Source organism: Prionailurus viverrinus, chromosome B4 (genome assembly GCF_022837055.1).
Source record: "Prionailurus viverrinus isolate Anna chromosome B4, UM_Priviv_1.0, whole genome shotgun sequence".
NCBI classification, from domain to species: Eukaryota; Metazoa; Chordata; class Mammalia; order Carnivora; family Felidae; genus Prionailurus; species Prionailurus viverrinus.
The window spans coordinates 135,971,887-135,995,238 of NC_062567.1; the positions used below are offsets into that span (position 1 = coordinate 135,971,887).

Sequence of the window (23,352 nt, forward strand, 5' to 3'; positions counted from 1 at the left end):
AATTCTCCTCTAAAGCCAGCTTGAAGCTGGTTTCCTGTTTCTTGCGACCCAAAGGCTCCTGACGGATACCTGCAGCTGGGATTTGTACCTGGGTCAGCCTGGCACCTTCTTTCTTACGTAGTTAAGCAGGAATCTGAGCAAAAGACAATGGAATTCAGAAAGGACCCATTGGACAGAGACTCAGGTGGGAAAGGCAGGGTCCAGGGACCCAGCACATCAGAGTGCAGTGGGGAGTGAGGACAGAAGTTGAAGGTGATAGAGGGAGCCCTTCAATAGAAAAGAGGTGTTTGGGGATGCCAGGACCAGCCAAAGGGGATGCGGAGGGCAGGCTGGGCTCTTTCCAAGCTGCTAGACTCCCCACCTCCCTTGAATACCTAGCTTCCGTGCTCTCAGCTCTTGCCTGGGGTCCGGTGCTGGGCTGGGTGAAGCTGGGGACGTCACATGACTGTGACCCCACCCTGCCTTTTAGGCTCACAGTCTCCTGGGGAGCTGCACTCAGGATCAGAAGTGAGAAGGGACCACAGTGAAATGGGGGTGATTGGTGTGGATGGTCCAGATGCCAGACGGCCTGGAAGGCTTCTTGGTGTAGGTCCCGGGCCCAGGATGGCTGCCTTCTGGACAGTTCTCCACCCAACCTGCCCCACATAAATAGCTCATTATCATGCCTGACAATGGTGCTCTCCCTTTTGGAGTTCCCTCCTTCGCAGGGCAGACCCTAGGCGTCATCCCTGGCGCCCCCTTCCCACATCCCGCTACATCCACCAGTGCCAGATACCTAGGGTAACGGCTTCATGACACTGTGTCCTGAGGGGACCCCCTCATGCCACTGTCCCGCCCACGAGGTGGGTATTACATATACCTGAACGCCAGTCCAAGGCTCAAGTGAGGTCAGTCTCAAGCTGCCGCGGACTGCCCTGTTCACCGTCGGTGCTTCGCGTCGCTCAGATCAGGGATCTTGCCCCAACTTGTGCATTCCCCCATGCAGACTCGATCACGGGACCCTGCGCGCTCCTCCAATCTGCCCCCGCAGGACACCCCCCCCCCCCCCCCCCCAGCGGCTGTGAAGCCCAGGGGAAGCTTGGGCCGCACCTCTGGCCAGGCTCAGACCATCACAGTTCTCCGCCACCACTCAGCTTCTCCTGGCCCGGGGGGGCACAAACCAGCGTCACCCGATGCGCTCCTCGGGGCAGGGGCAGGGGCAGGGGCAGGGGCCGGGTCTTGCTACGGTATTAGTAACCGGTGCGAACTGCTTTACGAAGCAGACAGGTGCACCTATTTCGTTCGGTCTTCACAGTCAACATCCTGCTGTAGAAAATGAAGTCTCTCCATTTACAGATGAAGAGCTGGGATCGGAACCACGTCCCTTGTCACGCGTAGCCACCCCGGGCCAAACGGGCGGGCACGCGGTAGCCGCAGCAAGGAAGCCCCGCCCCGCTCTGCGCGCCCACCTCGGGCTCACGGCGGAACGCCGGCGGGCACCGCCCACCCGCGCGCGGAGGCAGTGCGCACGCGCGCCGCCCTCCCCAGCCCCGGCCGCGGCCCCCAGGATGCACCGGGCGCGGCGACGCTGCGCAGCCCGTTCAAACCGGCCAATCGGCAGCCCGCGCTGCGCTCGCCGCGCCGCGTTTAAATTCCGGGCGGAGGTGCGGTCGCCAGGCGTCGCCGCCGCTCGGGTGAGGGGCGGGGTGGCTCGGGCTGCGGGGTCCCTTCGCGCGTTCGGTCGGGGCTGCCGGGGTCTCCCCCCTCCCCCACCGGTCCGGCCCCCGGCCGCGGTGTGCCGGCCCGATCGGGCCCCCGGAGCTCCCGGCCTGGGGACGCTCGGCCGCTGGAAGGGGGCGGAGGGATCGGGGGTGGGGGTGGGGGCGTCCTGGCCCTTGACACCGGCTCACCTGCCGGCCCCGCCCTTCCCGCAGTGACTTCCTGACAGCCCTCGCCGTGAAAGGAGGACACGCTTGGCGACCGACGCGCCTTCAGCCAGCCAGTCTCGAGAGGCCGGGATGGAGGTTCCCAAGAAGGATGGTATGTCCTTGTGGCCGCAGCGCCGCCGTGCAGGGAGCTCAGTGAGGATGCAGGTGGCGTTCGTGCTTCTGTGAGGACGTAGTCCTTGGTTTATCCAGTGCTCACCCTGTGCTCTGTGCCCGTGCGGCTCACGATCCCTGTCTTCAGGGGGTTTGCATCCTTCCGGCTTCCTTCATTCCGTTTTCTGCATCCCGCACCGCACCCCGCCCCCCCTCCCCAACGCGGCTTTAGATTCCCATCGTGGTAGCAGGATCCTTTCCAGTTTTACTCGCTGTGTACACCCAGTGCGGGGAACACTGCCTGGCACTTCGCAGGAACTCACACACTTGTGGGAGGGAGTTCGATGCGTTCTTTCCGCGTCTGTCGCCGGTTTCTGTTTGCCCAGGTGTGTTCAGAATCTTGGCGGCTTTTCCTCTCGCTCTGTCCCTGTCTGGTTTGAGCATCCCGGCGAGAATCCAGCCTCGCGGAATGAGGGAAGGGCCGCACCCGCCTTTTCTCTTAAAGCCTGTCGACATCCCCTATCCTTTGTTCCTCACGCACCCCTGTGCGGCAGGCAGACGGGGTACCCGGATAACTTCCGCTTTGCTGAAACCGTGCTAGAGACTTGGCCCATCTCGTCACTTCTTCATTGTCTAGAAAGGGATTTGCCGCTGCACCCCCTTCTCCTCCCTTTCAGATACCAGTCCCTTCCTTGTGCATGGAGAATCCTCACTGCCGCTTCTGAGGACACCCCTCGTGTCACCCTCCCTCCCTGGCCTCACCTTGTGCCTGTCCATTCATTCGCTCCTGCTTGTCATTGACACACAAATACGTTCTGTTCTGTCTCCATATCCTCCACTCTGGGAGCCCGCCTTGCAGAGCTTTCTCTATTTGTTCTGCTATTTTCCCGCGTTCCTCGACCAACCCCTCGGTCCTCACCACTCTGTTCAAGCTGCTTTCATCAGTTACAACATACATGTTGCCAAACCTGTGATCACTTTTCTGTTCTTGTTAATCAACCTCTCAATGACATCTGACCTCTCCTTCTGGAAACTTCCCTCTCACCTGGCTTCCAAGGCAGCCTTGGTTTTCCTTCCACCTCTCTGGTTGGTTTATCCATCACTTTGCAGCCTCCTCTTCCTCCACTGTCTTTTGAAGCTAATCTTACCCAGGACGAGGTCTCTGGGGTCTCTTTGTATCCATACCCCAGGGCTCTCGGACATTCCCATGGCTTTAAACCCCATCTGCAGGGCGTGTGGCTGGCTCAGTCTGTTAAGTGTCCAACTCTTGATATCGGTTCGGGTCCTGATCTCACCGTCTCGTGGGTTGAAGCCCCGTGTTGGGCTCTGTCTGCCCCTCCCCTGCTTGGGCTGTCTCTGTCTCTCTCAAAATAAATAATAAGTAAACTTAGAAAAGCCATCTCCTTTCTAGTGGTGCCGCATTTTGTCTTGAGCGCAGCCTCTCCTCCGAGCTCTGGGCTGTATATCCACCCACCTGTTTGGCATCTTCCCCTGTCCTGCACTTCATACTCAGTGTGCCCCCATCTCCCCGCTCTTGGGCTGCAATCTGTCCTCTCATGGAAGGGAACGGCTCCTCCATATACTTAGCTAAGTTGTGAAGGGGCCGTGTTCATTCAATCATCATTTACTGCGATTTCCACCTTCCGAATAGATTTTGGATCCATCTCCCTCTTTCCAGCCCCACCCGGAGGCCGCCACCGTGTGCCTCTCAGCCACATTAACTCACTTCCACCCCCTCGGACATTTTGCACTTTGGCCAATGCGTGATTTCAGGAGATACGGCCTGCTTTTCTCATCCACTCTACACAGCAGCCAGGGTAACCTTTTGAAAACACAAGGTAGATCATAACTCTTCCGCTTAAAACCTCCAGTAGCTTCCTGTCGCACTTTGGATAAAACAGGAGCTCCTTCCTTGCCTGGGCTTGCAAACCCTCCAGGATCTGACCCTGCCCGTTGCCACCTCCTGCAGCCTCCCCCTCAGCCACCCAGCTGCCCCTCCAAAGGCCATCGATGTCTTTGGTCTGCTTGGTCTTCCGGAGCTAATCTGTGCAAGAGGAAACCAGTATGTGTATATGTTGTCGGCTGACTGCCCTCCTTTCCTTAAAAAAATTTTTTTTAATATTTATTTACTTTTGAGAGAGAGAGAGAGAGAAACAGAACACGAATGGAGGAGGGGCAGAGAGAGAGGGAGACACAGAATTTGAAGCAGGCTGCAGGCTCTGAGCTGTCAGCCCAGAGCCCGACACAGGGCTCGAACCCATGAGCCGTGAGATCATGACCCGAGCCGAAGTCTGACACTCCACCGACTGAGCCACCCAGGCTCCCCCGAGTGTCCTCTTTTTCTAGCAGATGGGGCCCTGTGCTGCGTCCTTGTTTGGGCACCTCATTTATCCTGATGCTTTTTGTAAGTCAACACAAGGTTCCCGTTCTCTTTTGTGTCTCTGTGGTGGCCATCTTCGTGGGGGGTAGGTTGGGTGCTATAATTTCTCCCAGCTGCTGTGGGTGACGTTAATCAGTTTGTGTCCGGTGTCTTGCTTTTTCAAAGGCTGCTGCGGCGAATTGCGCCGTGACTGCCCGTGACATGTACTCCCACAAGTCCGCTTGCTGGGCCGAGGGACACCTGCGCTTTGTAGGTGCTGCCGGGTGACTCAGGAGGGCCGTGCCAAGTGACACCTTCCCCAGCAGTCTGGGAATTGGTCTCTCCCCCGCAGCCTTGCCCGCATGGCACCAGACTTTTTGATCTTTGACAATCTGATAGGTGAGAAGTGGAATCTCAGGGTTATTTTTATTTTATTTCATTTCATCAGTTATTTTCTCTGCTCTTATCCTTCGTCAGTTCTTCTGTTACTGTTTGTTTTCTTAGCAGTCTGTAGGCACTGCTCCTAGATGAGCCCTTTGTGATGTGAGCTGCAAATACTTTTTCCCTGCTGATTGTTTCTTTGCCTTTGCTCATGGTGATCTCTGCCATGCAGAGTTTTAAAATTGTTATTTATACATTGTACTATCAGTCTTTTATTTTATGCCTTCCACTTTGGTGTCATAGTTAGACCTCCTCACTCCGGGTTATAACATAATTTCCCCGTGGGTTCTTCTTATTCCTTTTATATGTATTTTCCTCTAAGGGAAAATACCGTTTATCGAATACTCTGTCTTCCCGTTTTATTTCGCAGGCTACTTTTATCATACACTGAGTTTTCTTTATGTGAATCTTACGTGTCTCCCGCTAGGTTTGTGTATCTGCATTTTGTGGGGTTTGCCGCTAACGTAGGCCTTTGTGATGAGGACTTGTCTTCCATCGTGTCTTCTAACCGTTCTTGGTAGGCGTGAACACCGTAGATGGCTGTGTGATGATCTTGCCCTCGGCCACCTGGTTGCATCCTTTCACCACTCATGACAGTATCCATGCGATTCCTGGTGTCTATAATCTTAGCACCTGTGCACCATGGTATTTTTGCCTCCAGGTTCTTTCCCTCGTCTGTGTTGGTTAGTGTATCCAGATCTGTGTCAGGAATTGTGACAGCAGACATCGTCTCCAAGTGCCCAGCTTTCACGGAGTTGCCTCTTTGGACTTCCGTTATCCCTCATGCTGACTTGCGGGTTAATTTACATAGAGATGGTGGTTTCTGGTGCTGTTTATTAGTATTTCCACTTTTTTCTTCTTTCCCCCTTTCTATTTTTTTTTTTTCCTTCCTCCTGGGTACATGATAGAATTGTACCTGCCCACCTGCTTGAGGCGGGATTCAGCTCGGGGGACGGGAAAGGCGGCCAGTGAAATGGGAGTGTGGTTTGTGTATGTGTTACTTCCGGGCCGTCGAGAACTGGTACAGGATTTGCTGTTTCCCTTTTCTTCCGCACCAACAGCAGGCTCCCCAGGCTCCTGGGTTGTGCAGAGAGGAGGGCGGAGAGCAGGGCCCAAGCCCACCCTCAGCAGAATTAGAGGCTGAGTGAGAGACTCGGGGGCTGTCATATCGGCGCGGGTTAACCTGTCCTGACTGATCACACGTGTACGCTCCTGACTTCAGAAGGGGCGCTTCTGACGGGATCCCATTAAACCCCAGTTTGGCTTTGGGCTCTAGGTGGATGCTTCCTCATATGGTAACATGTATCTGTCGGGTACCCATTACTTTTTAGGAAGGGCTTTTAAAGTCAACAAAGTTCGTTGCGGTTTTTCAAATGTCTTGTCAGCATAGATGGCTGTGACCTACGGCTTTCCTTTCAGATCCAGTAAGAGAACAGTTATGTTACTGGGTTGTGTAAAGTTAAGCCATCCTGAAGTCCTGAAACGAACTTCACTTAGTCACGATCTATTCTTCTTCTTTTATTTAAAAAAAAATTTTTTTTTAATGTTTTTATTTATTTTTGAGAGAGAGAGAGAGAATGAGACTGAGCACGAGCAGGGGAGGGGCAGAGAGAGAGAGGGAGACACAGAATCCAAAGCAGGCTCCAGGCTCCGAGCTGTCAGCACAGAGCCCGACGTGGGGCTCGAACTCACGGACCGTGAGATCACGACCTGAGCCGAAGTCGGCCGCTTAAGCAACGGAGCCACCCAGGCACGCCTATTCTTCTTCTTTTAATGTGTTGGTGGATTCTGTTACCTAATATTCCTATTTAGGATTTTTACATTAGGAACCTGGTCTGTAGCTTTCCTTCTGAGCTAACTTTAGAGGTTTTTGGTATGGTCATGCTTGCTTCATAGAAGTGAGTTGAAAGTTCCTTTTTTCTATCCTGTGGAGCAATATAAATAGTTCTGGAATGATCCATTCTTGAACGACATGACAGAATTTCCTGTGAAACTGTCGTGGACTTGGGCTCTTTTGAGGAGAAGAGCCCTCGAATAAGTCTGTGCAGTTATTTCGTGGTCATTGAACCGTTAAGATCTTTTCCTTTTCTTCTGGAGTCCGTTTTAGAAATAAATCAATTTAAGTAATTTAAATACAAAAAATAAACTCCGTTTTCTAGAAAATTATCCATTTCAGCCAGGCTCTTAGGTTTATGTGCCTGGAATTGAGCAGACTAGCTTATGAATCTTTTCAGTTCCTCTCTCTGTGCTTATTTCCTTTTACTTCTTTTGTGCATTTGTGTTTTCTACCCTTCCCTTGATTGGGTAATTAAGAAAAATTGGTGTGACTAACGAGGGTCTAATTAGGGTATTAGTATATGTTAAATCTTTATGGTTTTAATAAGTGTGCTGCATCATTTACGAGGGTCAAATAAGATGTGATTTGTGAAAGCGCTGTGTCAACTTTACGTGGTGGAAATACCCGTTCAGCACATTTCGATAATTATTTGCCAAGTGTCCAGGCCCCTTGCTGGACATGAGGGAGTTTGGGAGAGTGGTGGACATTTGCTGTCTTGGGGGAGCTTACAGTCTAGTTGGGGCCCCGGAAGAGCGAAGGGACATCTGCAGCAGGGCTAGTGTGGTGACAGAGGTCAGGTCAAGGTGATGCAGGGGTGGGGGGAGCTGAGGGGGGGGAGAAGTTGCTTGGGAGCTGGAGGTTGGGTGGAGGGAGCAGGCTTATTAGACCGGGCCTATGGAGGTACTATGGGGGATACAGAGTGCAGTTTCTTCTGGGGCGAGTTGGGCTCTAGAAGCGAAGGGAGTCAGCAAATACGAATGGAGTGGCGACTGCACATGCGAATGATAGTGAATTTGATTTTGAAAGAGCAGTGGGCATTCTATGGCTTGTAAGCCAGGAATTTAATTCTAGGGAACCTGAAGCAGGTGGTCTTTTGAAAATGCTCTAACCTGAAAATGACTTACCTAGTCCAGAAAAAACTAGTTCAATGACTTGGTGAATGCATTTTAGATTATACCTTAAAGATAAGGACTTAGACTTTTGGGGCAGCTCAGCAAACACCCAACGGCTGATGCTATTTTAAAAAGAAAACAAAAAAACCAAGATAACCTTGAGCCCTCTGTGATGAGGTGACTGTTAAAATCATGATAAGGTACACTTTGGGGAGTGAAATGTTGTCATTGTTTTTATAGCTGTAGAGACTGGTAATGTTTTCTCTCTATCAACCCCAGCCCTCAAATAACACGGGACTTTCCCCCCACAGACATTCTTCTCCTGGCCGATGAAAAGTTTGACTTCGATCTTTCACTGTCTTCTTCAAGGTAAACGGATGAGTTTTCTTCCCTTGCCTTGGGCTTAACCGCATTCGGTAAGGTCTTTCATTTAACTGCCAGTGTCCTTAATGATCCTTTTATTTTAAAACAGTGCAAATGAAGATGATGAAGTCTTCTTTGGACCCGTGGGGCATAAAGAAAGATGTGTCGCTGCCAGCTTAGAGTTAAATCACCACGTTCCCGAAGAACCGCTTCTGCCAGGCTCGGAAGGTCACTTCACCTGGAGCCCTCTCACTGGGGAGAAGTTTGTGGAAGTGTACACGGAGGCTCACTTGCTGGCCTTCCAGATCGAAAGCAAAAGCAAAAACAAGGCAGCCCAAGCGGCCAGGCCCGAAGACCTTTGGAGCCAGAGCGTGGAGAGATTTATCCAGGAATCGAAATTAAAAATAAACCTGTTTGAGAAAGAAATGGAAATGAGGAAGAGCCCCAGGTCACTGAAGAGGGAGACATATTACCTGTCGGACAGCCCCTTGAGGGCACCGCTGAGCCAGACCCCCTTGGGGGCAGCTTCTGCCCAGGCCGGCCAAGCCCAGACGCAGGGACCGCTGCACTCGCCTCGCTCTTCCTTGCCGGTGGAACCCGGTGCTGCTCCCCCTCCAAACCAGGCAGGGCCTCAGAAAAAGGTCATCAGCCAGTTGGTACGGCCCCGAGCTTCGTCTGTGAGAGGGAAAACCATTCATGCGGCGGCAGAGCAGGTAGACACGTTCACGTGCTAGGACATGCGTGTGCGGGACTAGGTGCTCCCTTGCGTTTTAGCCCTCGCGGTTTGTGGCCCTAACGGAAACCGTTGTGGGGAGAAGCTTGGAAACGTAGCCGGGCTGAGGGCTGGGAAGCATAGGAACCGCAAGTCCACGGGGAGCTGGGTTTGGGGTGCATGTGGACGCAGGCGCGGCTGCCTTCCTCCTGGGATGACTTAAAAACATCCCTTCCTAGATGCTACAACTTCGGATTTCCTGCTCATTAGGGGTTTCATCTGCATTAACAAGCAGCTTCCAACAGTTCCCCTCCCTGAACCGGATTTTGTTGAGACTGCTCTCCTCCCAGGAATTAAATGGATGAGCCGTCCTGGGCAGTGGCAGTGGCCGGGCAGGTCTTTGGGGTGCGGTTAGCCCCTGCAGTTTGTAGGGCGGAGCGCTAGGGCAGGAGAAAGGGAGGGTCACGCCACGGCTGCTTCCAGGCCTCGCTGACCCGACCTCACTCAGGGGAGGAAGTTATGCTTCGAGGAGAGGCAGCAGGTTGGAGCCCGCCCAGCACCGCTTCTCAGCTCTGCTCCTAACTGGGGCCCCAGGCCTCAGCGATCTGAGCTGGTTACGGAGATGCTGTCATGAGCAAGTCTGGGTCCGTGCAAAACAGCTAGCGAGGGCCGGGGAGCGCCTTCCCTCTCCAAGCACATCTCCCGAACCGCGCGACTCCGTGCGCTCAGGACCCAGAACTGATCCGAGCTAAAGGCGCTTGTGCCGCACTGGAGCCTGGACGGAGGAGGCGTGCTGGCCATCGCTTCCCCTAAGGAGCTGGGCCGTCGTTCCTTTAATCACACAAACTCCTCCTGCCGGAGCCCGTTTGGATGTCAATTTCCAAAGTGAGGTCTCCAGAACAAGAGGGACACGGGTCTTCTATGTAATACGTGGACCCGCGCATGGATTTCTGAGCGTAACACGTGGGCTGGACTCAGGCAATAAAGAAATGCCATATTAGTACATAGTAGAACATGGATGACCCTTGAAGACCTGCCTAGTGAAAGCAGCCGGACGCCAAAGGTCACCTGGTGTACGACCCTGTTGGCATGAGGGACCACGATGGGCGAATTGTATTGAGGGGGGTAGGTTAGCCAGTGTGCAGGCGGGGAGGTTGAGGGAGTAGGGGGGCGGGGGCACCTGCTAATGGCTAGCAGTTTCCTTCAGGGACAACAAGTATGGTCTAAGATTATACTGACGCTGGCTTTACAGCACTGTGAACGTGCAGAAACCACTGGGAACGCACACTTTCAGATGGCGAACTTACGTCCATGAGGTAGATCTCAAGTTTTAAAATGCTGTGAAGGAAAAAGAAAGTGATTGTTTCGTTGCTCTGACCTTATGAGCTGCTGCCGCTTCTCATTAGCGCTCCTTGTTACAAGGGGTTATTTTTATCCGCAGGGGTCAGTGCCAGGAATGCCCTTGCGTCTAAATATGTCAGAAATGTATTCTTTGTTTGACTCTGCTCTCCAAAGAAAAATGGCTCTCAGTACTCTTCGGAGAAGATTCGTTGCCACTGAGCTGCCTCTCGGGGAGAGGAAATGACCTTTTAATGAGTGATTCCTTTCCATACAGCATTTAAGAGTTTTTGTCACTAGAGTCACTTTCCTCATTATCATCTTTAAATAAGAATCCTGATTGAGGAATAGCTTTAGGGGATCTCTCTCCTGCAAGGATCTTAGTATTATTTTGCTGTTTTTAATGAGGAAGCAAACGCCATCGTCATTTCTGTCCGTGGTAATTTGGCAGAGGAAGCCAGTTGCCGTGTCCGCCTCCATCCCTTCCATCCAGCGGGTGAACTGAGCACGTACAGCGCTGGGAAGATAGATGGTGCTGCTGGTGCTCGAAATTGACGCCTTGGTGCATCTGCGCGTCGTTCAAGGCCAGACAGTGCTCTCAATTCAAATTGCAATTTTGCAGCCTATGAAAAGGACACCAGCTAGCCCTTCCGGCGTGAGAAACCTAAATGAGAAGGAATCCCGCGGGGCCGTGCCCCCTGACAAATCCAGTGCTGCCCGGGAGGGCGCCAGCTTGCCGGCCGGGGGCAGCCACTTGGTCCAAGGCAAGCGATCGCTCCCTGTCCTGAGCAAGGTGGGTCTGCCGGGGCTGTGGGTGGGTGTGGCCTGTGAGCAAGGAGAATAAAGGGGCGGCTTTGGGTATCATGTGGTGTGTCTTTGACTGAAGTCAAGTTTAGGAAGGTTGAAACTGGGACCCGTGAGAGGCAGCTTGCTGCAATGCAGAGAACACGGCCTGGCGTGCGCGGGGGGCTCCGTGGACTGGGAAAAGTCCGCCTCTCCGAGCCTGTGTGTGTCTGCGCCGCTCCGGCTGCCCTCAGACGAGATGGGATGTCCGTGCTTGGAAACCGCAGCTCACAGGCCTGGAGACGAGCGCCCGCAGCTTTGTGGTTAAACGGTGCTGCGTGTGAGAACCGCTGATGTACTCGCCAGAAGCTGGGCCCCAGCTACAGACTCCGGGGGCAGGGTCAGAGCCCCAACATCTGCATTTCAGGAGTCTCCCACGTTTCTCACTCATGCAGGGCTTTGAAGACCGTGCTTGAGAAGTACTGCTTGGCCTTTTCTTTACACTTAAGATGATGATTACTCAATTATTAAAAATTATTTTAGGGGGGCGCCTGGGTGGCTCAGGTCATGATCTCATGGTTCATGAGTCGGAGCCCTGCTGTCAGCGAGGAGCCCACTTCAGATCTTCTGTCTCCCTCTCACTCTGCTCCTCCCCTGCTCACTTTCTCTCTCTCTCTCTCTCTCTCAAAAATAAACATTTAAAAAAATTTTTTTAAACCCAATTTTTGCATAAAAAAGTAATGGGTAGATAACAAAATCTTCGATGACTCTGTTTTTTAATGTTTTGTTTCAGTTGGGGCCGAAGAGGACCCTGTTAAAACCAAGTGGGTGTGCTGGCGGTCTTTCAAGGAAGTCGTCTTCCTCAGGGTCTGTTTCTGGTGGGATTTCCAGTGTGTGTGCTTCTCCGGCCACCTGCAGAGGTAAGCCAGCCAGTGTCTCCTGCCCAGACCCGCCCGTGTCTCAAGAGGCAAGGCCTTGAATGCTATCCGACCCACTGAGACTGTTTTCACAGAACCACGTAGACTCAGCAGAAGGTTCTGGAGGGTTTGCTGCGGTCTGGGGCAGGAGACATTTGTGTCGGGCCCCCTGCCCTCCAGGGTTTCTCCTCTGAGAAGGGGCACGCTCAGGCCAGGGGTTTTAGGGCAGGGTGGTTCCAGCCATCCCAAAGCTGGTGGGCCCCCCACGTGCCCGCGACACACGAGGACGCTGGTGTAATCACACACAGGTTTTAAAAATAGGACTGTTCCAGGGGCGCCTGGGTGGCGCAGTCGGTTAAGCGTCCGACTTCAGCCAGGTCACGATCTCGCGGTCCGTGAGTTCGAGCCCCGCGTCGGGCTCTGGGCTGATGGCTCAGAGCCTGGAGCCTGTTTCCGATTCTGTGTCTCCCTCTCTCCCTGCCCCTCCCCCGTTCATGCTCTGTCTCTCTCTGTCCCAAAAATAAATAAACGTTGAAAAAAAAAATTAAAAAAAAAAATAGGACTGTTCCAGATAACGTAGGGCACGTGGCCCTTGTAAGTGCCTGTGCTTCTTTAAACCCCGACCCAAACCCGCCTCTGCACGGTGGTAACCTTCGCAAGCCAAGGGCGCCATCTGGTGGTAAAGGGGAGGAGCCCTCGTGACCTGTCGGGGGAAGCCTTGGATTCCCTTCAGGACTCCGCCCTCTTCCGCGCGTATTTGCGGTGCAGACCTGTGCGCCTTTTGTCAAACCGCAAAGCGTGAGCTCTGGAGTTAGGCCGACGTGATTTGGAGCCCCCGCTGCCAGGTGGCGGCCAAGAGAACTCCAGTTGTTCCCGGAACCGGACACACCGCAGGACAGAGCCTCCCCGGACGCGCTCTTCCGGGCATCAGAAGGAGCGCGTGGCCCGCGTTCGGGGAAAGGAAGTTCTGTCTCGTCGGAGGTTGTGAGGCCTGAGTGGCCGCGGCGGTGCGGGGCGTCAGCACTGTTTTCACTCGGGGGCCCTGCGTTCCTACCCGCTAAAGGTTGAGACGGACATGGACCGGGCCTGAGTGTGGGTCTTTCTGCGTGGTACACACTGGGGAGGCTGGGTCAGACAGGACGGTGGGGGGGTGGGGGAGGGGGCGGGAGCACCATAAAGCCTTACGCACTGAACAAAAGAGCTATGGCGTCAGCCGTTCTCTTCGAGGCCTTCTTTGGGATCTCGCCAGCCTGCCTTCTGCACGGGGCATATTGGCACCTGAGGACCTCGTTCGCCGTCCTTCTGTTTTAAATGGCGCTCGTGATGGCCATGACCCAGCCTCCTTGGGACTCGCGGGAGCCCACCAGTGATGAATGCGCCTCCTCCCGCCCTTCCCTCCCTTCCTCCCTGCCCAGAGGCGCGGCCGGACTGCCCGCTCGTGTGGGCTCAGCCAGCGTAGATGTCTGCTGTTGACACAGTCGGTGGAGGGGGAGAGTTCGAATTTACGTACGCTTAGGTGCATCCTGGTAATTGCGTCTAGAGTTAGTACCTTACAACGCACTCGGCTGAGCCACGAGCGACCCAGCTTGTCCTGTTTGAGGATGTTCCCTGACGGGTGTACGGAATATTGCTCACAGGTCCTGTGTTTCTCTTACATGGAGATCGTGACGATAGAAATACATTTCCTTCACTTGAAAACATTTTCAGGTAGATACAGGTGAAGACAGCGTACCTTGTATGTGTTTGTCAAGTAACTTCATAATTTAAAAGTGACCCAAGCCTCAGCCATAACCAGACGTCGTGTCTCCTCTTCCAGCTAAATCAAGTGAACCTGCACGTTTTCCTGCGAACAGTTCCCCGCCTGTGTCATGCGCCAGCCAGTCAGGCGGAGTGGGACCTGCTGTGTCCCGGCAGTCCCTGCAGGGAGGCCCTGGGGGTGCGTCCTGCAGAAGGAGTAAATGGACCTCGGCTGCGGAGGTGACAAGGGAGCCAGCCAAGGCGCTCACCCCCGCGGCTGTTGCCCAAGCCCCGACTCTGGAACAGGGAGGCCCAGGGCTGAGCTGTCGTTCCGGCTGGTCGCCGCCGTCTCCGTTGAATACGGCCGGGAGTGCGAGAGGGCGTGATTCCCGGCTACCCTGCAGGACAAAGGCGATGCCCACCCCAACAAGTCACTTTAAGGTCCCCAAGTTTTCTACTGGTGAGGAATGGAGCAATTTCTGCATGTTTTTCTTAGTTGTTTTTTTTTTTTTTTTTTTTTTTTTTTTTTAACATTTATCCATTTTTTTGAGAGAGAGAATGTGCACAAGCAGGGGAGGGGCAGAGAGAGAGGGAGACACGGGGTCCGAAGCAGGTTCCTGGCCTTGAGCTGTCAGCACAGAGCCCGACGCGGGGCTCGAACCCATGAACTGTGAGATCATGACCTGCACCGAAGTCAGATGCTTAACCGACTGAGCCACCCAGGCGCCCCTATTAAAGCACCTTGAATATGTTGTCCTAACATCTTCTAGCTTGCATCATTTTGGACGAGCACTCAGTGGAGTCCCCATCCCGCATTCTTCCCTCTGTCACATCACTGCTCCCAGGCTGCTCTTAGGAGCTTCTGTCTATTGTTAATTTCAGCATTTTGATTATTATGAATTTTGAAGTGGCTTTTTTGGAGTTTATCCTTCTTGGGGGTTCCTGAGCTGCTTTGATCTGTGGCTTGATGTTTCTAATTCATTCTGGGAAAAAAACTTGGCTCTTATTTCTTCAGATTCTGTTTGCTTGCTGCCCCTAGTTACAGGGACCCTAATTACACGAGTCTAGACCTCTCAATGTGGCTTGTAGGTCATGGAGGCCCGGGGTTTCCCCCTTTCCTTGTGTTTCAGTTTTGACATCTGTAACGTCCTGTCTTCACGCTTACCTGTCTTTCTCTGCGGCGCGTCTAATCCGTGGTTACGCCCATTCAGTTCATTTTTCTTTTCTGACATTGTAGTTTCCCCATCTTTGTCCTTATGGTGTTTATTTAAATTCTTGAACATATTTATGACAGTTGATTTACACTGTTTCTTCTAATGCCACCTTCCCGGTCATTTGGGGGTCTGTTTCTAGTGATTGACTTTTTTGCTGATTATGACCACATTTTCCTGCCTCTTCATGTGTAATCGTTGTTTACAGTACAGGTTTAAGATCTTGGAAGATCTGCATTTTGTTGCCTTGCTTTAAGGAGTAGAACCTTGCTTTGGCAGGCATTTTAATCGCAGGTCGACTTGAGCCTTTTGAGGATTGTTTTAAAGCTTCGATGGGGCAGGTCTCGAGGGGCCTATACCCTCGGGAACAGGTGGCCTTGCTGCTGACTTGTGCTTGCCCGGTCCCTGCCGGACGTGCTGCGTGTTCCCAAGGTCCCTGCTGTGGCGGGTGGGACGTGGGCAGTTTCCAGCCCTGTGCGAACGGTGGCCGTTGTTCCCAGTGGCTGTCCTCACCTTGGCCTTTCGGAGTCTCCCTCCGCACGCGTGTGTTTCCTCCGTGGCCAAGGACCCGGGCTGCCTCCCTGTCCGGCTGTGAGTGGCACCGGCGTGGTATCTGGCAGGTGGCAGGTGCTCGGTCGAGGCAGATGAATCTAAGAAATCTGCGTTAACGTGGGAGGTCGTGCAGAGCTGCCTTAAGGGAGAGGGTCCCTGTAGCTTCGCTCAAGTAGAGGTGCTTGTCTCTCGAAGTCTCCAGCACTGCCGGCCGGTACAGGTGGCCTTTAATGCCCCGAAGCCTTTTGAGGACCCAGGCCGCCTCTGTCTCGTTTTGCCGTGACCGGTGTCTCTTCCTCATCCTCTAATGCGGCTGCTGCAGCCCCACCTTCCGCCCCGTCAGCTGCGAGGGTGGGACGGGCGAAGGGGACCACACCCCTACCTTGCGAGAGCGCTTACGGAAGTTGTGTGTGCCCCTCTCTGTCCCCTCGCTCAGGCCTCAGTCATGTGACCGTGCTTCCCTGCCAGGGGTGCTAAGACGTGCTGTCTTCTCGCCCCGCTCAGGTTCCTTCCTGAGAAGAAGAGGGTGGATACTGATCAAACACTAGCAACCTCAGCCAAGTTAGTGAACGAGGGGAAGGGTCATGAGAGGTGGGGACTGAGGCAGCCGGGGGCCAGTGCAGGTGCTAAGGAAGAGGGTTTTAGGCGGGGAGTCCTGGCCTCCAGCAGATCCCTCCTCTGAATGATGAACAGGCCTTCGTGGGCAAGAATGGAAGCTGGGAGGGCTCCGTGGCAGCCCGGCCGTGAGGTGGACAGGAGACCATGGCGGGAGGGGAGCTCGCGGCGGCGTGGGAGGGGACTCGGGAGTGACCCGGAGGCCTCCGCGGGGCGCCCGGGTGCTGCCTCCCACACCCAGGGGCCCAGGGGAGGGCTGGAGGAACGGCAGCCCCGGGTAGAGCCCACTGGCCCGGTTTGCACCTGTTGAGCGCGAGGCGCCACAGTTCGGGGCTGTGCTGAGGGCCGTGCCGAGCAGGTGGTTGAAGGTGTGGGTTCGGGCCCCGTGGGAGCGGTCACCCCTGGAGATAAGATTGAGGTTTCCATGACAGGGAGCTCAGCGTGTTGGCTGAAAGCGGTTCTTCGGAGCGTCCACGGCACGGGGCGCACCGAGTGTGCTTGGCGGCGTCGGCTGCCTTTCTTCCCAGGTGCCCGAGGCCACGGCGTGCCTCTGGCTGCCTTTCCTCCAACCACACGGTCATCTGCCGGTCTCGCCGACTTGGACCGGTCCCAGTGCCCGTCGGCTGCTACCCTCTGCTGCCCGTGCCCCTGATGACGCCTCACGCGCCTCTGAAATCGGTTTCTCTTTTCTTCACGGTGTCAGGGACAGGGCTGTCCATGAACACCGTTCATCATTCACCCTGGGCCAAACTGTTCTCATAAACTCAGTGCCGGAGAGGCCACGGGGAGCCCCACGCCGTTAGAACACGCGGCCCTGCGACCGTGGCAGCGGGCTCCCTCCGTGGCCGCGAGCACCCTTGTGGTCGCGACACCAGCTGTCCTGGTAGAGCAGACACGGGGACAGTAGGGACAGGGCCCTGTGGTGGGTTTGTCACTTGATCCACGTTTGACTGACGGGACACACTTCCTCTCTTGCTCAGGTGAGCCTGCAGACAGTGCAATGCCAAAGTCCTGTCGGGCACAGAGGCCATATTCCTGCACATCAGTGGGAAGGTGAGGAGTCGTCCACTTCCTTTGATTTTATTTTTCTTAATGTTTATTTTTGAGAGAGGGAGAGAGAGAGACAGAGTGCAAGCAGGGGAGGGGCAGAGAGAGAGGGAGACACAGAATCCGAAGCAGGCTCCGGGCTCTGAGCTGTCAGCACAGAGCCCAACCCGGGGCTCGAACCCGCGAACCGTGAGGCCATGATCTGAGCCGAAGTCGGACGCTCAACCGACGGAGCCCCCCAGGCGACCCTCGACCTATTTAAAATAGTGGTTGACTCCACACAGACCGTCTTTATCAGTAACCGCAGAACAAATCAGCAGGAGGATTCACCGGCAGTTACAGCCACATGTATCGCCAGATTGGAAAGCGGGACGTGTGAGAAATGAGCCGCGGGTGCCCGCATTCAGTCCTGTGCGCTCACGTGGGGTTCAGGTGACCCGAGCGCTGGAATGAACGAACACGCAGTGACGGCTCCCTGTGTGCGTGTGAGCCCGGGCAGTCCCCGCTGTGGCTCTGGATTTCCTCGTGGAAATACCTACGCTGTCAGAAGTGACGTTTTGCGGACCTCCCACGAGGTGCGTTCACATGCTCCGCCCGGAGACAGCGGGGTTTCCCAGGGTGCTGGCGGCGGCCCTGCCTCCCCAGAGCAGACCTCCAGCGGGCTTCGCAGGCCTGAGTCTCGTCTGTTGAAGTCACAGGACTTTTTACTGCATTAGCATATCGGATGAATAGAATCTTCTTTTTGTTCATGCCTGCTGAAGACTCTCATTTTGTCTTTCCAGGGTAGTTGTCCACAGCACTCCCGCTGGACACTCATCCGGGCTGGCCTCACCGGGACATTTAAGCCGTATGACGACCCCCGTGAGTACGAGGCGTGGGTCAGCCTTGCCCACGCCCGCCAGCCGTCGGCTCTCCAGCCTTCCACGGGTGACCCCCAAAACTGTGCCCAGAGCTCTGGCTTCTCCCCTGTGTGTGTCTGCTCCGCGGCTTTCCTCTGAACTCCGGAAAAAATGTGCAGCGAGGTAAGAGGCAGAGGCGACGGCCACAGAAGCCTGTCGGTGGCTCCCTGAAGCGCGGGAGGGCACCTGCTTGCTCGGCCATCCTCGTTCCCACCCAGCGTACTGTCCCGACTGGGCCGAAGGGCTGGGCAAGCAGGGACGGCACCTGCCAATCACCCCGTCGCCGTGGGCCATGGCCTCTCACTGGGGGGAGCCCTTTGGGCAGAAGACTCAGCAAGGTGCACCCACACCCGGGGTCTGGGGTCTGGTGTGGTCTTTGCAACCGGGCCCCCAGGACAGTCCCGTAGTCTTGGCCAGGGGTGACCGCACTCAGGCTTCCTGAGAAACAGACTCCGCATTGGCTACCGCGTCCGTTCCACCTGCTTCTCCCGCCTCCCCTGCCCCCGTCCCCGTCACTTCGCTCCAGCCCCGCCGCCCCCTCCCTCAGCGCGTGGCAGACGGTCCCGTCCTGGCCGTCCTCTCCGTCTGGGATGCGCTGCCCCTCCACGGTTCAAGTCCACGTTCAGGGGCCAACTTCGGGGACCTTTCTGGAAAGTCCCGCCTCCCTACCCGGTCACTCTATTCCGTTTTCCTGCTTCATTTTCATCGGAGCATCTCTCTCCTCTCTACCTGAACGTGGAGCAAGCGTGTCTCTGTCCACTTCGCGGACTGAAGGGAAGGGCGTAAAACAGGCCCGTGTGGGTAGCAGGCTGGTAAGCTTTTAGAGCCAAAGGACCCCCGAGACCATTCGGGCCTTTTATTTTTCTTCACGAGGAAGCTGAAGGTCAGAAAGGGACTCGAGCTGTCGTGGATGGAGCCGGAACCAAAGCCAGCACACCCTGCCCTGTGTGACACATCTCCTCCCAGAACAGAATCCTAGCCCGACGAGCCAGCACTTACGGTCCCTCACGGGGTCTGCCCTTTCTCTCCCCGCAGAGCCGCGCCAACCAGGACGAGCAGGAGCGAGGCTGCCTCCAGGCGCGAGGACTCGTCGTCTGACGGGTCCTGTTCCCCCCCGTCGGCTGTGCCACAGGCACTTAACTTTTCTCCTGAAAAGAGCGACTTGGCTGTTCCAAAAAGCATCACTGCAGAAGGAGTGCCAGCTGCGGCCCGGCCACCCGAAGACACACGCCCTCGTGAGGTACCGTGTTCTCTGGGACCCTGGACTCTGCCCCCAAGCCGCGTGGTCACTCAGCACGGTGGTCCGCCGAGTTGCCTCTCTGGGACTTCATCTGTTGTCCCTGGGCCCCCAGGGCCAGAGAGTGGGAGTCAGGACCTCCAGCCTCTCCCCTCCTCCTGTGTTTGCCCAGAGGACGGGCAGTAGGAAGCAGAGTGACAGTGGGAGAGGCCGGTGGGAGCCCTAGTGTGGGCCATCGGCCAGAGGGCGGCAGACGGAGTTGGGAGGCCGTGTGGGGGTGGCCGAGGAGGAGAGAGCTCCACCCATCAGTACGTGCACACCACAGCCAGCTGTCCCCGCTAAAGGCCATCCTTCCTTGGGTTTCCTGTTTTCTCAACATGGTTGACAAAAAGGTGCCAGAATTGCCTTTAGATCTCGTGTTCTCGTCTAGGCGATTCTTGTGGATCTTAGACTGGAGCAACTTGCCATCACTCCGAAAGCCGAGGGCCCAGCCCTCGTCAGTCCCCCTCTTGTGGACCTGGGCGGTACTCCAGAAGCAAGCGTGGCTCCGGGCTCTGAAGGCAGACCTCTGATTGACCTGCTGATCAACACTCCGGACATGAACAGAACCACCGCGTCCAAGCCTCTCCACGAGGTGGCACAGGTGAGAAGTAGCAGGTGGTTCCATGTGGGCTTTGGCCTCGGGTGGTCTCAGTTCTGGGTTTGTTCCTCCTCCCAGGGCACATCGCGGTGACCCTCGAGAGCAGCCCCTGAGGTCTCTAAAGTGACACGTGTCGGGGTACCCTCCAGCGGTGGCATGAGCTTAGAATTCACCAAGTCCTGCTGCGGGATCCTGCCTGGGGGCCCAGGAGCTCTCCGAGGGCAGGGGTCCCATCACTGTGGCTCCAGGGTCCCCCAGGGCCCGATTTGTGAGGAGGGAGCACATGTGTGTCAAGAACTCAGAGTTCTTCCGTGTGGCATCTTCTCCTTCCGGCTTCTTAGACGTGCTAGCTGCACTTTCAGTGTGTCTGAGCCGCGGCGGAGGGGGCTCGCGGGCCGGGAGGGGCCACGCGGCCGCGTCATTCACCCCGTCGCCTCTGTCTTGCAGCTGATAGACTTGACTTCTCCTCTGATCCAGCTGAGTCCCGAGGCTGACAAGGAAAATGTCGATTCGCCACTTCTCAAGTTCTGAGGAGAATAAAACCCTTCGCATTTTACGTTTCGTTAAAAGAACTGTCCTAAGGTGGTTTTCAACCCTTAGAAATAAATCTTAGGAGCAATTGTTTCGTGGTTGTTGTTTACAACAACCCCAAGTAGAGGTCCCGGGCCTAGAGGGGATGTTGTGCAATCGGCCCCGAGCTTACCGCTGCCCCACACACCGGGCTGGAGGTGAAGAATTCTGTTTTGTGTCTTTTGTGTGTAAAAATGGCAAGTGACTATTTTTAAAATTAAGTTTGCATGAAAAGGTAAATATTCTAGGTTTAAATTAAATTGGAAAATAAATGAAAATGTATTAAAGCAGAGTTCGATTTTAAGGTTATCTTGATTTTTAAGCAGGTGTAACTATTTTAATCATTAATCAGTATGCCAGATTGATGTTAGTCACACTGTTTCCACGAGTGATTTTATTTAGAAGCTCACTTATTTATTTTGAGAAACAGTAAGCACGAGCACAGGAGGGGCAGAGATAGAATCCCACGCAGGTTCCGAGCTGCCAGCTGCGGGGCCTGATGTGGGGCTCGAACCCACAAACTGTGAGGTCACGGGCTGAGCCGAAACCAAGAGTCAGACACTCAACCGACCGAGCCACCTGGACACCCTTCCCCAGGTGATTTTCAGAATTGAGTATGAAGAAATACTGGTTTAGATGCAGACCCCAGGCCCCGCAGCCCCGGTCGGGGGCAGGATCAGCAGTCTGCACCTGCATGCAGACGCCCTGGGCGCGGGCCGTTCTAGGGAGGTGGCGGCCAGGACAGAGGGGGGAGGTGAGAGAGGTAAGGAGCCACCTGTCTGAGGAGTGGACCCCTCGGCTGTGCTAAAGCTTGAGCCCTTGGCCGGAGGGCAGGAGGAGACGGAGCTAAGGGCCACTGGGCAGCGTAGTCCCTGCCTAAAGCCGTTCTAGTATTTTCTGACAGCCAGCTAGCCTGCGAGCCACTGGTGTGTATAGAGACCTCACTTCTTGAGGAAATTTCTCAGTCTCAGTTCGGTGGCCTCACAGCACACAACACTACGTGCACCTGCTTTTTGGGCTCCTACCTGGTGTTTCCTGCACGAGACCGGGGCTGAGTGGGGAGAGCCGGGGAGCGGGGGGCTGCACTTTGAGCTTTCTCCGGTTAACGCCAGGAACGGGAAGGTGACTCCTGTGGTGTCTGCAGAGGGGAAGCAGACGTCCCGAAGAGGATGGCTGCACCTGTGGGTAGAAGCTTTCCGTACAAAGGCGGGGCTGCTCGGATGTGTGAGTGCCTCGTGCAGTCGTCTGAATAGACCACGGTTAGACTCAGAGCAACTCACCTTGTTGTCTGAATCCCCCCCCAACCCACCCCCGGCTGGCGGGAGCAGGGAACCTGCAGGAAGCCCAGTGGCCACTCCTCCGTGGCCCCGCGATTCACAGGGGAAAACCCCAAACCTAGAACTGAATCGATTCATTCCCATGTTGTTTTCTTAAAAGTTTTATTTATTTATTTTTAAGTAATCTCTACACGAACCCAAGGTCAAGAGTCGCACACTCCACGGACTGAGCCGGCCCAGCGCCCCACGTGTTCATGGAGATGAGGCAGGCCACGTGGCCCCGGGGATGCGGTGGGGGGCAAAGCTCAGGCTTCCCTGCCTAGTGGTGGGAGGGAGGCGCATTGAACTCTTAGCTAATACACGGTTACCTAGTGGGGCTCTGGCCATCCCATCCAAACCCAGGGCGTGGGCTGGGCCCTCCGTCCTGGGCCCGCTCCCTGGCTCCCCTCATCCAGGGCCCCTCCCCCCAGGCTGCCTCAGGAGCGGCCAGGCTCTTACTGGGGCCCAGGGGTGCCATCCAATCTGCAGGTGTCCTCAGGCAAGACAGAAGTAATAGGACTCTAATTCTCAAATGGGTGGGAGACGGTCCCCGAAAGGCACGTGTAGGATACGCAGCACCTCCTGGCAGAACGTCCCCCAGGCTCTCTTTTTCCTCCCAAGTGCACCACCGAAGGGCTCAGTGTGGGAAAGGACACACTGGCCCTGGAGACAGGACCTTGGCTGCCACTAGAGGGCCACCTCCTGGGTTTAAGAGGCCCAACTTCACCCGGTTTTTATCATATTTCGTTAATTTTCTGGTGCAAGCCTCTGAAATCTAATCTTACATGGCTCTTAGCACATGGCACTTGAGAATTCATTGTCTTTCCTATCGCTGCGCCATCCAAAGTAGCTGAAATACCTTGTCTTTAACTGAAAAGCAGCAGAAAATGTAGCAAATGTATCATGTTTCAGCCACTTTGCGGGGGGGGGGGGGGGGGGGGGGGGGTAGCAGACCTGAAAAAAATCCTTCTGCTTGGGCAGGAAAACTGGGCTTCTGCCCTTGTACCAAACTGCCACATCCAGGAAGGGCGTGGTCCTCTAGACTGAGCCAAAATACCCACCCCGTGGTTCAGCCACTGCCACAGACCCCACTAAAGGTGCACCCCAAAATTTGCCCGAAGGCCAGGAGGCCAAATACTGTGCTTACTCATCTCTTCTGGGAAGTCCAAGATGAAACAGATACTCTCATTGGATGTGTTATTGGATGACACACTCTTCAGAAAAAGCAGTCATTCTTGTTTCCCTGAGGGGCCCTGTGACCTTCCTGCCCGGGGAGCTCGCCCTGTGCCTGCTTGTGGCACCGACGGCCACGACTCTCCAGCTGGCAGTTCCTGCTTCTCTTCTCGGAAATGGAGACTGGGGGCCTTCCTCGTTTCTCTCTAGACCCTCGAGGTAGTTCTGTCCTCAGGAAAATGCCTTGCCTTAATAATCATCCCAGTTTAAACACTTGTGCCCACTGTCAACCTGTCAAGAAACTATTAAAAACTAGCCCAGTTCTAACCTGAAGCTTGGGGGGGGGGGGGGGGGTTATTGGCCCGATTTCCATTTATTTGCATTTGCTGGGCATTTCCTCCCTGGCATTTTCAAACCATGGTTCAAATTCTACATGAAACTAATTTAGTGGAGTGGACTACTTTAGACTTCACCA

General features: G+C 55.0%; 1 protein-coding gene across 4 annotated transcripts; it reads left to right on the plus strand.

Annotated features, from left to right (window-relative positions):
* The first annotated feature begins 999 nt into the window (after nt 1–999).
* Nucleotides 1,000–20,680, plus strand: GTSE1 (G2 and S-phase expressed 1). 4 transcript variants are annotated; one of them, XM_047865250.1, is made up of 12 exons: nt 1,000–1,673; nt 1,914–2,019; nt 8,079–8,136; nt 8,240–8,843; nt 10,803–10,973; nt 11,757–11,883; nt 13,697–14,077; nt 16,976–17,048; nt 17,825–18,064; nt 18,977–19,181; nt 19,609–19,821; nt 20,266–20,680. In XM_047865250.1, exons 2-12 carry the CDS (start codon nt 1,998–2,000, stop codon nt 20,347–20,349), a joined length of 2,178 nt encoding a protein of 725 aa, XP_047721206.1. In that variant the 5' UTR covers nt 1,000–1,673; nt 1,914–1,997; the 3' UTR covers nt 20,350–20,680. The 4 variants fall into 4 exon arrangements, with proteins under 4 accessions (XP_047721206.1, XP_047721207.1, XP_047721209.1 ...); XM_047865251.1 differs by having other exon boundaries at nt 1,000–1,643; XM_047865253.1 differs by lacking the exon at nt 13,697–14,077.
* The last annotated feature ends 2,672 nt before the right edge of the window (nt 20,681–23,352 follow it).

Bases quoted from the DNA above. Each gene is read 5' to 3' on its own strand.
- GTSE1 (XM_047865250.1), top strand. From the start codon at position 1,998: ATGGAGGTTCCCAAGAAGGATG. The intron at 11,884-13,696 runs GTAAGCCAGCCA...CTCCTCTTCCAG, and splicing joins TTCTCCGGCCACCTGCAGAG to CTAAATCAAGTGAACCTGCA. The intron at 19,182-19,608 runs GTACCGTGTTCT...GTTCTCGTCTAG, and splicing joins AAGACACACGCCCTCGTGAG to GCGATTCTTGTGGATCTTAG.